Genomic DNA, 14,631 nt, shown 5'->3' with positions numbered 1-14,631 from the left:
GTCTGAATAAATTGTCTATGTGTCTGTCCGTCTGTCCGCTTGCCTTTCTCTCTGTCAGTCTTTCTCTATTCGGAACCTCTTGGCATGCAACAAGAAGTTGTTTATTAATTAAATTAAAACGACTGTTAACTTTTAAAAACATGTCATAATTTGTATTATTGCGTAAATGCGAGTATTTTAAATATCTTTATAGTGTTAAGCTAATATTTTTATTACGAAATATCTTTTTTTTTCTGAATGGTTGTTTATGTTTCTAAATGAGTGTTTGAAATAAACTAAAACTCCTCAGATACTTTAAAACAAGTTTTTTAAAAACTAAACATGATAAACGCAGTTGATATTTCGTCTGCCTAGCGGCCGGGAGGTCAGGTGTTTGATCCCCCTGTGGGGACGTTCTTAAAAGCTTTATACACCAAATAATGGTTTTCCTCAGGAAACGGACTATAGAGTGTCCAAATAAGCCATATGCTATCGGTGGAATCTTGTTTAATTAAATATGTTTAAATAGGTATAATGTTTATTCTTTGCTTGATAAGTTATTTTTCTTGATTTCTTTTTATTCTGAATATATCGGAATCAATCTTTTTGTTGCTTTGACATTTCTTTATTTAATGACGAATATTCATACTTCCTCATAGATTTCCCAGCACTCTATTTGTTTATGTTACAGCGACATAATAACAACACGCCTTCGTGAGATGTTTGTGACATATGGTCGGACTTCTAAAAGAGTTCAAGACGTTTGCAAAATAATATCTAAATGCTTTTTACAAGTGCGCGGGGTGATCGATTGCTATCCTGCATACATGATTGGAAATGAGACAAATATTGTTTTTGTATTGACAATCACAGATAACATAGCTAATATTAAGCAGCAGCTCGACAAGGTTGATATAGACGTTGTTATCAAAACAGTTTCTTCAGATATTTGTGAACATGACCTAGCAATTACTGAAGACTTCAGAGAAAATTACAAGGATATGGAAATACTTAAAAAATGCATATTAAATAATACAGAAGATTTAATGCAACAACATAAATATCTTAGTATAATAAAAGGAGGTTCAAACAAACAAATGAAAGGTTTAAAACGAGAACTGTGTTTAGTTTTGTATGTTCACGCAAAAGGATTTATACCTATTGACGAAGAGCCGTTCAAAAAATCCTATGACGGCATACATGTGAAAGTTTTAGAAGGAAGATTTACACCATATATGAATCACGATGAGGAAGTTCGACAAGGAAGTTCTAGGCCATCTATGAACCATGCTAATGTTAAGCTTAATAAATTAAGAATGGGTTGTACAATTGAAGGGCATCAAAAGGGCACACTTGGTGTATTTATTGAACATCCATCATATGGTTTGTGTGGTATAACGTGTGCCCATGTTGCAGTAAGTGACGAAGTGATGATGGAATGTGAATCGAAAAATGGACGATTCTTATCGGAAAACGGGGAAATGGTACATGAACCAAAAAAACATATGTATCAACCATACAGACGCACAGATAACTCGAATTCATTCGGACAAATAGTTGAAGTTATTTATAAGAAAGGTAACTTGTCAGAGACAGGAATGGAGACAGGAATGGAAATAGCGTTAGTACAAATAGAACAGAGACATCCAGATAGCGGAAAATTTCCAACACCTAGACCTAAAGGTTAGCATGTTATTTTATTGTGTATGAAGAGATTAATTTATTTAAAGCATTTGTTAACATTCTTTCCAATTAGATGTTATGCATTAATCAATTGTGTCATAATATTTTTACCGTTTTGTTTTGCTGTGACAGAATAATAGAATTTGGGGCATGATTTATATATATATATATATATATATATATAAATGATTTTTAGCTCAACTATTATATAAAAAATATATATAGTGGAGTTATCCTACTCACCCCGGCGTTAGCGTGAGCGTGAGCGTTAGCGTGAGCGTGCAAAAGTTTTCGTACTACCCCAAATATATCCTATGTCCCTTGACATATTGCTTTAATATTTTGCATACTTCTTTACCAACATAACCCCAACCTATAAATAAGAGATGACAACTCTATCAAGATTTTTGTAATAATTATGGCCCCTTTTCCACTTAGAATATGCAGCAAATGTTAAAGTTTGCATACTACCCCAAATATTTTCAATGTCCCTTGACATATTGCTTTCATATTTTGCATACTTCTTCACCAACATGACCCCAACCTATAAATAAGAGCAGACAACTCTATCAAGCATTTTGTAATAATTATGGCCCCTTTTCCACTTAGAATATGCATATTATTGATAGATCTATGTTGAAGTTTGCGTACCACCTCAAATATTTTCAATGTCCCTTGACATATTGCTTTCATATTTTGCAAACTTCTTTACCAACATGACCCCAATCTATAAACAAAAAAAGACAACTGTATCAAGAATTTTGTAAGAATTATGGTCCTTTTTCCATTATAATATGCATATTACTTTAGTAACATTGCCATAACTTCTTTATTTATGATCAGATTTTATTAACACTTTGACAAAACAACACTTACCTGAATACCACAATGGATTCCATCCAAACAATACCCCACGCCCCAACCCAGAATCCCTGCTCCCCCCACCCCCCCCTCCAATTTTTTTTTCCATTTTTTAATTTTTGAAAGATCATCTTATAAATGACCACACCCCACATTATACCCCCCTCTCAACCCCCCTACACCCCTCCAAAAAAATTAGTTTTTTCCTTTTTTATTTTTGAAAGATTGTCTAATTAATGATTAAATATGAACAATTTCCCCATGATAGCTTACGTTATACTGTCAAGCACTCGAGTAGTCAAGCGCGCTGTCTTCTGACAGCTCTTGTTGTATATATTGTAAAGTTTACGCCTATTTTAAAAAAGTACTTAACATAAACAGAATTAATGTTTAGATTTTTTTTTCACATTAGCTCATATTGCTCATGGGAAGCTTTAAGGATACCGTGTTCAATAGTGACGTTAACTTTTTCTACTAAGAATTACTCCTCCTCCCCTTGACAGAGTTTAACTGCTTTTATTCCTTTACCTTCACAGGAGCGATCCCTGTGTGACCCTCTCGCATGGTTTTTGAGTGTTCGAATTGTTCTAGTCTATTGCATATGTTATTGGAGCTAAAATAGATTTTAAAAATAAAAACTTCAAACATCTATATCTCTTAACCCCAAAGGTCAGTGAGTAAATGTTTATACCCCCACTAAACGAAGTTTTGTATACCCCCACTAAACGAAGTTTAGGTGGTATATAGGAGTGAGCTTGTCTGTCGGTCGGTCTGTCGATCGGTCTGTCGGTCGGTCGGTCCGTGTCCGCTCTATAATTCAAGTAGTTTTCATCCTATCTTCACCAAACTTGGTCAGAAGTTGTATTTAGATGATGTCTAGGCCAAGTTCGAACATGGGCCTTGCCGGGTCAAAAACTAGGTCACGGGGTCACTTAGTGCGTTTTAAACATTCAGCATGTTGTCCGCTCTCTAATGCAAGTAGTTTTCATCCGATGTTCACCAAACTTGGTCAGAAGTTGTATCTATTTGATGTCTAGGTCAAGTTTTTATTTTATGTTTAAACTCTTCTAGTTGTCTTCTACAAAGTTTTTTCAAATCACGCCCTAAGGGACAAAGTTTGGTTACATGATTAGACATATGTAGAAAATAACTTTAAAAGTCTTCTATGAAACCACAAGGGTCAATGCTTTGATATTTGGTCTATAACAATGTATGGTGGTTATCTTTAAAGCTGCTTGAATAATGTCTCTGGGGTAAAAATTACATTCCCATGTGTATAATCGCTTTCCTTATAAGTATACAGTAACAAAATACGTCTCTTAAAGGCCAATAGGTTTTGTATTTGGCATATTAAATGTATGTTGGGTTTCTTCATAAATCCATCAATTGGGATCGAATCATCTATAAAGTCTAATATCGTAAATAACTTTTATATTCTTCGCTGGTTTACTATGGGCTTAATATTGTGTGTTTAACATCAAATGGCGACCCTTTACCAATTTTTGTTTTAATTATGTCTGTGTGGTCGAAAATCGCCCCGCCCTAGGGGTCGTATAATTTTGTATTGACTTATAAAGAGAAATGCCTTTAAAATCTTCTCTAAAACAAGATGATCAAGACGTGTCATATTAGGCTTATAACCTACTATGGTGGTCTTCAACCAAGTTTGTTTTTCAAATCATACACATGGTCAAACCTGACACCTCCTTAAAGGTTTTCCTATAAATTACATCACACAGTTATAAGAGTGTAAGTACAATAGATTACATTAGTCCCATGAAGTAGCACGCATAGCAATCTGGTGGGTACAATGTGACACAATAATTGTTAATTATAGGAAATTTTGATTTAATAACACGTATTTCATTAACATGTATTATATTGACAACTTTGTTGACAGTTAAGAAATCATAAACCAATTTTGTCACCTACCACTCTGTCCATTAATTAAACTTATGTTACACTTTAAAAAACATTTTTATGCCCCCTTTCGAAAAAAAGGGGGCATATAGTGAGCGGATTGTCCGTCTGTCGATCTTTCCGTTATTATTTGCGTTTAGGTTTCGAAAAATGCTCATAACTTCTAGGTCCCTTGAGATATAATCTTCATATTTGCTATGCATGTGTATATGGACAAGGCCTTTACATAGGCACACAAATTTTGACCCCTGTGACCTTGACATTTAACTTAGGGTCCGCGTTTTGGTTTCGAAATTTGTGTTAAGGTTTCGAAAAATGCTAATAACTTCTATGTCCCTTGAGATATAACCTTCATATTTGGTATGCATGTGTATATGGACAAGGCCTTTCCGTACGCACAAAAGGTTTACCCCTGTGATGTTTACCTTGAAGTGAGGGTCCGTGTTTAGGTTTTGAAATCTGCGTTTAGGTTTCGAAAAAAGCTCATAACTTCTATCAAGCGTTTATAGGGGGCATAAGTCATTCTATGGTGACGGCTCTTGTTTTTTTGTGTGTTTTTTGATTGCTTAACCCTTTTTCCTTAAAAACTCAAAATACTGCTGTTAATTAATTTATCACAACTATAACTTTTTTGTTGAATGCTCTTGTAGAATTTGCATACCCTAGTATATAATGAATCAAAAGTTAAGTTGTTTTTTCTTCAAAAAATGTTTGAATTATTGTCTTGACTTATGAGGCAGTTCAATTCAAATAGGCCATAGCTCCTTATTGTCAAAATTGAGACATTTGGTTATAATTGAATCAACATTTGACCGCATGGCATGACGACTTAATAGCAAAATTGAACTTGTTAACACTCTAGAGGCCACATTTACTGTCCGATCTTCATGAAACGTGGTAAGAAGATTTATCCCAATAATATCTTGGACGAGTTCAAAAATGATGCCGGTTGGTTGAAAAACATGGCTGCCAGGGGGCGGGACATTTTTCCGTATATGGCTATAGTAAAACCTTCTTAACACTCTAGAGGCCACATTTATTTTCTGATCTTAAGAAAAGTTGGTCAGAAAATTTGTCCCAATAATATCTTGTTATCTCAGGTGAGCGACTTTGGGCATTTCAGGCCCTCTTGTTTATGACTAGGTCAAACTATGGAGCAACACCACTTATTTATGTGCAGTTATTCATGACTAGTCACCACAGTCAAGCTATGGAGCAATTCCACTTATTTCTGTGAAGTTTTTTATGGCAAGTCACCACGGTCAAGCTATGGAGCAATTCCTCCCCCCAATTTTTTTAAACATCTTATAAATTACCCCACCCCACATTATACCCCCCTCTCACTCCACCCCCCTACCCCACCACCCCCCCCCTCAAAAAATAAAAAATAAATTTTTTAAACGTCTAATAAATTACCACACCCCACATTATACCCCCCTCTCACCCCCCACCCCCCCCCTACCCCACCCCCCAAAAAAAAAATATTTTTTTAAAACATCTAATAAATTACCACACCCCACATTATACCCCCCTCTAACCCCCAACCCCCCTACCCCTCCACCCCCCCATTTTTTTTTCCTAAACATCTAAAAAATTACCACGCCCCACATTATACCCCCCACCCCCCACCTCCCCCCCCCAAAAAAAAACAACATTTTTTGTTTAAACATCTAATAAACTACCCAACCCCACATTATACCCCCCCCTCTCATCCCCACCTGATTCGCTGTTGGTGTCCCCATGATTTCCAAAAGAATGAAAAATAAACAAAAAGAATGACATACATTTTAACATTTAGTTCATGCCCCTATTTAGTGGTATAAGTTGAACCTTAGTTAATATAATATTGAGAACACATTTATTCTCAAATTTAAAGTATTTATTAGAAAAATAAAAACTTATTTCCCAATTTTAGTCAAAATGACTTGATTTTTCCAATTTAACAGGCCTTATCCTCCTTCCCAAAATGGAAAAATATGGTTATAGAAAAGAGTTCTTGATAATAGGGAATAGTTCAGGCATGTAGTAAAGGGTTTTATTTAGTTTTGAAGCAAGTGGATAACTTAAAAAAGGGGAAGAGTCATCAAATTATAATTGTTGAGTTTCTTATTAGTTTTTAAGACTACTAACTTAGTGTTATGGCATATTGTGTAAAATTGCAAGGTGGTTTCACTGCCTCTCAGGTGGGAATGAAAGGCCAGATACAAAAGACTGCAAAAAGTCTGCATGTACAGTAGATACACTGTGTATATTTTATTTAACCGAGTTTTACAAAGACATATTGAAAAATGGATTTGTAAGATAGTAACAGTTTCCAGTGGAATGAACATTTTTACCCGCAACGTATGCCAATAGATGACTTTTAAGTTTTTATTATTGACTGGAGTTTGAAATTCTAAACTAAGTAACCATGTTGAGATCATTGTTGAGATTATTGTAAATCATTTAACAATTGCTGACCTTTCAAGTAAATCATTATGGTTGATTAAAAAAGAATTTGAGCTTTGCTCTTGGAAAATGAGGCTTAATGCAGATTAACAGGTAAATTTGGGAAGACACGGCTTAATGCAGATTCACAGGTAAATTTGGGAAGACACTTTATGCTTTTATGGTGTATTTTGTTTAAAGGAAGTATTTTCTTAGCGAAAATGCAGTCTAGGCGTAAAGTGGTGTCCTTAATAAGCCTTTGCGGACTGAAGGGGCTAATATGGGACGGCACTTTACGCACACCCATCGACTGAAGGGGCTAATATGGGACGGCACTTTACGCACACCGACTGAAGGGGCTAATATGGGACGGCACTTTACGCACACCGACTGTAGGGGCTAATATGGGACGGCACTTTACGCACACCGACTGAAGGGGCTATTATGGGACGGAACTTTACGCACACCCATCGACTGAAGGGGCTAATATGGGACGGCACTTTACGCACACCGACTGAAGGGGCTACTATGGGACGGCACTTTACGCACACCGACTGAAGGGGCTAATATGGGACGGCACTTTACGCACACCGACTGAAGGGGCTAATATGGGACGGCACTTTACGCACACTGACTGAAGGGGCTAATATGGGACGGCACTTTACGCACACCGACTGAAGGGGCTAATATGGGACGGCACTTTACGCACACCGACTGAAGGGGCTAATATGGGACGGCATTTTACGCACACCCATCGACTGAAGGGGCTAATATGGGACGGCACTTTACGCACACCGACTGAAGGGGCTACTATGGGACGGCACTTTACGCACACCGCCTGAAGGGGCTAATATGGGACGGCACTTAACGCACACCGACTGAAGGGGCTAATATGGGACGGCACTTTACGCACACCGACTGAAGGGGCTAATATGGGACGGCTCTTTACGCACACCGACTGAAGGGGCTAATATGGGACGGCACTTTACGCACACCCATTGAAGGGGCTTATATGGGACGGCACTTTACGCACACCTATTAAACCACGTTTTCACAGAGCATGGTTCATATTTTATTATTTTATGTTATAAAGAATGCCAGCTGTATTGCTCTGAGAGATATATATGTGTTCAAAAATGTCTTTCATATGCCAGGTGTTCATGACCTGCTTGGCACCGTGCCAACAGACAAGCCTCCAGACGTTGAGGAAGGTATGGTGGTTTCCCAATCAGGTAAGAAGCAATAAATACTGTATGTACTTGCGCCTCATTCTGGTGTCACTGGGCTTAATACATGTGTGTAAAGTATCACCCGAAATTAGCCTGTACAGTCCACACAGGGTTATCAGGAACTACTGTGTGCTTAGAGGGTATTTTCTTTTAGAAAAAAAACTTCCATTAAACAGAAAATTAAATTTCCTTAAAATGTTGTCCCTGATAAGCCGGGATTACAGGGTATTATCAGGTAATGAATAGCAATGGGAAAATGTAAGTATACAGTAATTGAGTCTGGTTGATACAGATGTATTTCAAATTGATCGAGTCCGGATTATGAATAACTTTGCCTGAAAGGATTAAAACAAATTTTTTTAATGTCTGTTCTGCCATTTTTATGCCCCTAGATCGAATGATCGGGGTATATTGTTTTTGGCTTGTCTGTCTGTCATTGTATGTGTCTGTCATTGTATCTGTCACAAAACTTTAACCTTGGTCATAACTTTTGCGATATTGATGATAGCAACTTGATATTTGGCATGCATGTGTATCTCATGGAGTTGCACATTTTGAGTGGTGAAAGGTCAAGGTCATCCTTCAAGGTCAAAGGTCAAACAAAACATAATTTCAAAGCGGCACATTACGAGGGCATTGTGTTTCTGACAAACACATCTCTTGTTTCTTGAACAGTCTTAATGCACCAAATCACGTCAAAAATAAAAGTTAAAAAACTTATGGAGGGGGCTGCCCTCCCGAACCCACCCCTAACGGCTCCGGGGCGTCTGAAAAAATCCTGTGGGAAGCACTGCCCTGGTCTTTCACTATGATACAAAATGTAATTATTTTGAAACCAAGTAAAACTTTGGCTGCACAAGCAGGATAAAACTTTAAAGCATGTACATGGTCCTTTATTTATGGCATTTAACCAATCTAAACTGTTTTCATATAAACACATTCCCATGTGTATAATCGCTTTCCTTATTAGTATACAGTAACACAAGTCGTCTCTTAAAGGCCAATAGGTTTTGTAGATGGCATATTAAATGTATGTTGGGTTTCTTCATAAATCCATCCATTGGGGTCGAATCATCTATAAAGTCTAATATCGTTAATAACTTGTATATTCTTCGCTGGTTTACTATGGGCTTAATATTGTGTGTTTAACATCAAATGGCGACCCTTTACCAATTTTTTTTTATAATTATGTCTGTGTGGTCGAAATTCGCCCCGCCCTATGGGTTGTATAATTTTGTATTGACTTGTAAAGAGAAATGCCTTTAAAATCTTCTCTAAAACAAGATGATCAAGACGTGTCATATTAGGCTTATAACATACTATGGTGGTCTTCAACCAAGTTTGTTTTTCAAATCATACACATATGGTCAAACCTGACACCTCCTTAAAGGTTTCTCTATAAATTACATCACACAGTTAAAAGAGTGTAAGTACAATAGATTACATTAGTCCCATGAAGTAGCATGCATAGCAATCTGGTGGGTACAATGTGAAACAATAATTGTCAATTATAGGAAATTTTGATTTAAATACACGTATTTCATTAATATGTATTAAATTGACAAATTTGTTGACAGTTTAGTAATCATAAACCAATCTTGTCACCTTCCACTCTGGTCATTTATTAAGCTTATGTAACACTCTAAACAACTTTTTTATGCCCCCTTTCGAAAAAAAGGGGGCAAATAGTGATCGGACTGTGCGTCTGTCCGTCTTTCTGTCACACTTTGCGTTTAGGTTTCGAAAAATGCTCATAACTTCTATGTCCCTTGAGATATGACCTTCATATTTGGTATGCATGTGTATATGGACAAGGCCTTTACATAGGCACACAAATTTTGACCCCAGTGACCTTGACATTTAACTTAGGGTCCGCGTTTTGGTTTCGAAATTTGTGTTAAGGTTTCGAAAAATGCTAATAACTTCTATGTCCCTTGAGATATAACCTTCATATTTGGTATGCATGTGTATATGGACAAGGCCTTTCCGTACGCACAAAAGGTTTGACCCCTGTGACCTTTACCTTGAAGTTAGGGTCCGTGTTTAGGTTTTGAAATCTGCGTTTAGGTTTCGAAAAAAGCTCATAACTTCTATTAAGCGTTTATAGGGAGCATAAGTCATTCTATGGTGACAGCTCTTGTTTTTTTGTGTGTTTTTTGATTGCTTAACCCTTTTTCCTTAAAAACTCAAAATACTGCTGTTAATTAATTTATTACAACTATAACTTTTTTGTTGAATGCTCTTGTAGAATTTGCATACCCTAGTATATAATGAATCAAAAGTTAAGTTGTTTTTTTCTTCAAAAAATGTTTGAATTATTGTCTTGACTTATGAGGCAGTTCAATTCAAATAGGCCATAGCTCCTTATTGTCAAAATTGAGACATTTGGTTATAATTGAATCAACATTTGACCGCATGGCATGACGACTTAATAGCAAAATTGAACTTGTTAACACTCTAGAGGCCACATTTACTGTCCGATCTTCATGAAACGTGGTAAGAAGATGTATTCCAATAATATCTTGGACGAGTTCAAAAATGATGCCGGTTGGTTGAAAAACATGGCTGCCAGGGGGCGGGACATTTTTCCGTATATGGCTATAGTAAAACCTTCTTAACACTCTAGAGGCCACATTTATTTTCTGATCTTAAGAAAAGTTGGTCAGAAGATTTGTCCCAATAATATCTTGTTATCTCAGGTGAGCGACTTTGGGCATTTCAGGCCCTCTTGTTTATGACTAGGTCAAACTATGGAGCAACACCACTTATTTATGTGCAGTTATTCATGACTAGTCACCACAGTCAAGCTATGGAGCAATTCCACTTATTTCTGTGAAGTTTTTTTTATGGCAAGTCACCACGGTCAAGCTATGGAGCAATTTCCCCAACCCCCCCAATTTTTTTTTAAACATCTTATAAATAACCACACACCACATTATACCCCCATCTCACCCCACCCCCTACCCCCCCCCACCCCCCCCTCAAAAAATAAAAATTAAATTTTTTAAACGTCTAATAAATTACCACACCCCACATTATACCCCCCCTCTCACCCCCCAACCCCTACCCCCCCCCAAAAAAAATAATATTTTTTTCAAACATCTAATAAATAACCACACCCCACATTATACCCCCCTCTAACCCCCAACCCCCCCTACCCCTCCACCCCCCCCCCAATTTTTTTTCTAAACATCCAATAAATTACCCCACCCCACATTATACCCCCCCAGCCCCCCAAAAAAAAAACAACAACATTTTTTGTTTAAACATCTAATAAACTACCCGACCCCACATTATACCCCCCCCTCTCTCACCCCCACCTGATTCGCTGTTGGTGTCCCCATGATTTCCAAAAGAATGAAAAATAAACAAAAAGAATGACATACATTTTAACATTTAGTTCATGCCCCTATTTAGTGGTATAAGTTGAACCTTAGTTAATATAATATTGAGAACACATTTATTCTCAAATTTAAAGTATTTATTAGAAAAATAAAAACTAATTTCCCGATTTTAGTCAAAATGACTTGATTTTTCCAATTTAACAGGCCTTATCCTCCTTCCCAAAATGGAAAAATATGGTTATAGCAAAGAGTGCTTGATAATAGGGAATAGTTCAGGCATGTATTAAAGGGTTTTATTTAGTTTTGAAGCAAGTGGATAACTTAAAAAAGGGGAAGAGTCATCAAATTATAATTGTTGAGTTTCTTATTAGTTTTTAAGACTACTAACTTAGTGTTATGGCATATTGTGTAAAATTGCAAGGTGGTTTCACTGCCTCTCAGGTGGGAATGAAAGGCCAGATACAAAAGACTGCAAAAAGTCTGCATGTACAGTAGATACACTGTGTATATTTTATTTAACCGAGTTTTACCAAGACATATTGAAGAATGGATTTGTAAGATAGTAACAGTTTCCAGTGGAATGAACATTTTTACCCGCAACGTATGCCAATAGATGACTTTTAAGTTTTTATTATTGACTGGAGTTTGAAATTCTAAACTAAGTAACCATGTTGAGATCATTGTTGAGATTATTGTAAATCATTTAACAATTGCTGACCTTTCAAGTAAATCATTATGGTTGATTAAAAAAGAATTTGAGCCTTGCTCTTGGAAAATGGGGCTTAATGCAGATTAACAGGTAAATTTGGGAAGACACGGCTTAATGCAGATTCACAGGTAAATTTGGGAAGACACTTTATGCTTTTATGGTGTATTTTGTTTAAAGGAAGTAGTTTCTTAGCGAAAATGCAGTCTAGGCGTAAAGTGGTGTCTTTAATAAGCCTTTGCGGACTGAAGGGGCTAATATGGGATGGCACTTTACGCACACCCATCGACTGAAGGGGCTAATATGGGACGTCACTTTACGCACACTGACTGAAGGGGCTAATATGGGACGGCACTTTACGCACACCGACTGTAGGGGCTAATATGGGACGGCACTTTACGCACACCGACTGAAGGGGCTAATATGGGACGGAACTTTACGCACACCCATCGACTGAAGGGGCTAATATGGGACGGCACTTTACGCACACCGACTGAAGGGGCTACTATGGGACGGCACTTTACGCACACCGACTGATGGGGCTAATATGGGACGGCACTTTACGCACACCGACTGAAGGGGCTAATATGGGACGGCACTTTACGCAGACCCATCAACTGAAGGGGCTTATATGGGACGGCACTTTACGCACACCGACTGAAGGGGCTAATATGGGACGGCACTTCACGCACACCGACTGAAGGGGCTAATATGGGACGGCATTTTACGCACACCCATCGACTGAAGGGGCTAATATGGGACGGCACTTTACGCACACCGACTGAGGGGGCTAATATAGCACGGCACTTTACCCACACCGACTGAAGGGGCTAATATGGGACGGCACTTTACGCACACCGACTGAAGGGGCTAATATGGGACGGCACTTTACGCACACCGACTGAAGGGGCTAATATGGGACGGCTCTTTACGCAAACCGACTGAAGGGGCTAATATGGGACGGCACTTTACGCACACCCATTGAAGGGGCTTATATGAAACGGCACTTTACGCACACCCATTAAACCATGTTTTTATAGAGCATGGTTCATATTTTATTATTTTATGTTATAAAGAATGCCAGCTATATTGCTCTGAGAGATATATATGTGTTCATAAATGTTTTTCATATGCCAGGTGTTCATGACCTTCTTGACACCGTGCCAACAGACAAGCCTCCAGACGTTGAGGAAGGTATGGTGGTTTCCCAATCAGGTAAGAAGCAATAAATACTTATGTACTTGCGCCTCATTCTGGTGTCACTGGGCTTAATACATGTGTGTAAAGTATCACCCCAAATTAGCCTGTGCAGTCCACACAGGGTTATCAGGAACTACTGTGTGCTTAGAGGGTATTTTCTTTTAGAAAAAAAAAACTTCCATTAAACAGAAAATTAAATTTCCTTAAAATGTTGTCCCTGATAAGCCGGGTTACAGGGTATTATCAGGTAATGAATAGCAATGGGAAAATGTAAGTATACAGTAATTGAGTCTGGTTGATACAGATGTATTTCAAATTGATCGAGTCCGGATTATGAATAACTTTGCCTGAAAGGATTAAAACAAATTTTTTTAATGTCTTTTCGGCCATTTTTATGCCCCTAGATCGAATGATCGGGGTATATTGTTTTTGGCTTGTCTGTCTGTCATTGTATGTGTCTGTCATTGTATTTGTCACAAAACTTTAACCTTGGTCATAACTTTTGCGATATTGATGATAGCAACTTGATATTTGGCATGCATGTGTATCTCATGGAGTTGCACATTTTGAGTGGTGAAAGGTCAAGGTCATCCTTCGAGGTCAAAGGTCAAACAAAACATAATTTCAAAGCGGCACATTAGGAGGGCATTGTGTTTCTGACAAACACATCTCTTGTTTCTTGAACAGTCTTAATGAACCAAATCACGTCAAAAAATAAAAGTAAAAAAACTTATGGAGGGGGCTGCCCTCCCGAACCCACCCCTAACGGCTCCGGGGCGTCTGAAAAAATCCTGTGGGAAGCACTGCCCTGGTCTTTCACTATGATACAAAATGTAATTATTTTGAAACCAAGTAAAACTTTGGCTGCACAAGCAGGATAAAACTTTAAAGCATGTACATGTTCCTTTATTTATGGCATTTAACCAATCTAAACTGTTTTCATATAAACACATTCCCATGTGTATAATCGCTTTCCTTATTAGTATACAGTAACAAAAGTCGTCTCTTAAAGGCCAAAAGGTTTTGTAGATGGCATATTAAATGTATGTTGGGTTTCTTCATAAATCCATCAATTGGGGTCGAATCATCTATAAAGTCTAATATCGTTAATAACTTTTATATTGTTCGCTGGTTTACTATGGGCTTAATATTGTGTGTTTAACATCAAATGGCGACCCTTTACCATTTTTTTTTTAATTATGTCTGTGTGGTCGAAATTCGCCCCGCCCTATGGGTTGTATAATTTTGTATTGACTTGTAAAAAGAAATGCCTTTAAAATCT

At 37.5% G+C, this 14,631-nt stretch overlaps 1 protein-coding gene across 2 annotated transcripts in view; it reads left to right on the top strand.

Annotated features, from left to right (window-relative positions):
* The window catches only part of LOC127867433 (uncharacterized), a 68,514-nt gene that overhangs the window by 29,615 nt on the left and 24,268 nt on the right, over positions 1–14,631 (top strand). For both annotated transcript variants that reach the window (XM_052408581.1, XM_052408580.1), the window contains 3 exons: positions 671–1,662; positions 8,025–8,102; positions 13,287–13,364. In XM_052408581.1, the coding sequence (XP_052264541.1) occupies positions 671–1,662; positions 8,025–8,102; positions 13,287–13,364 (1,148 nt within the window). The remainder of the gene's footprint in view (positions 1–670; positions 1,663–8,024; positions 8,103–13,286; positions 13,365–14,631) is intronic.

Source organism: Dreissena polymorpha, chromosome 2, assembly GCF_020536995.1.
Source record: "Dreissena polymorpha isolate Duluth1 chromosome 2, UMN_Dpol_1.0, whole genome shotgun sequence".
NCBI lineage: Eukaryota > Metazoa > Mollusca > Bivalvia > Myida > Dreissenidae > Dreissena > Dreissena polymorpha.
Note: the sequence above shows the minus strand (reverse complement) of the source record. Positions and strands in the feature narration are given on the sequence as shown.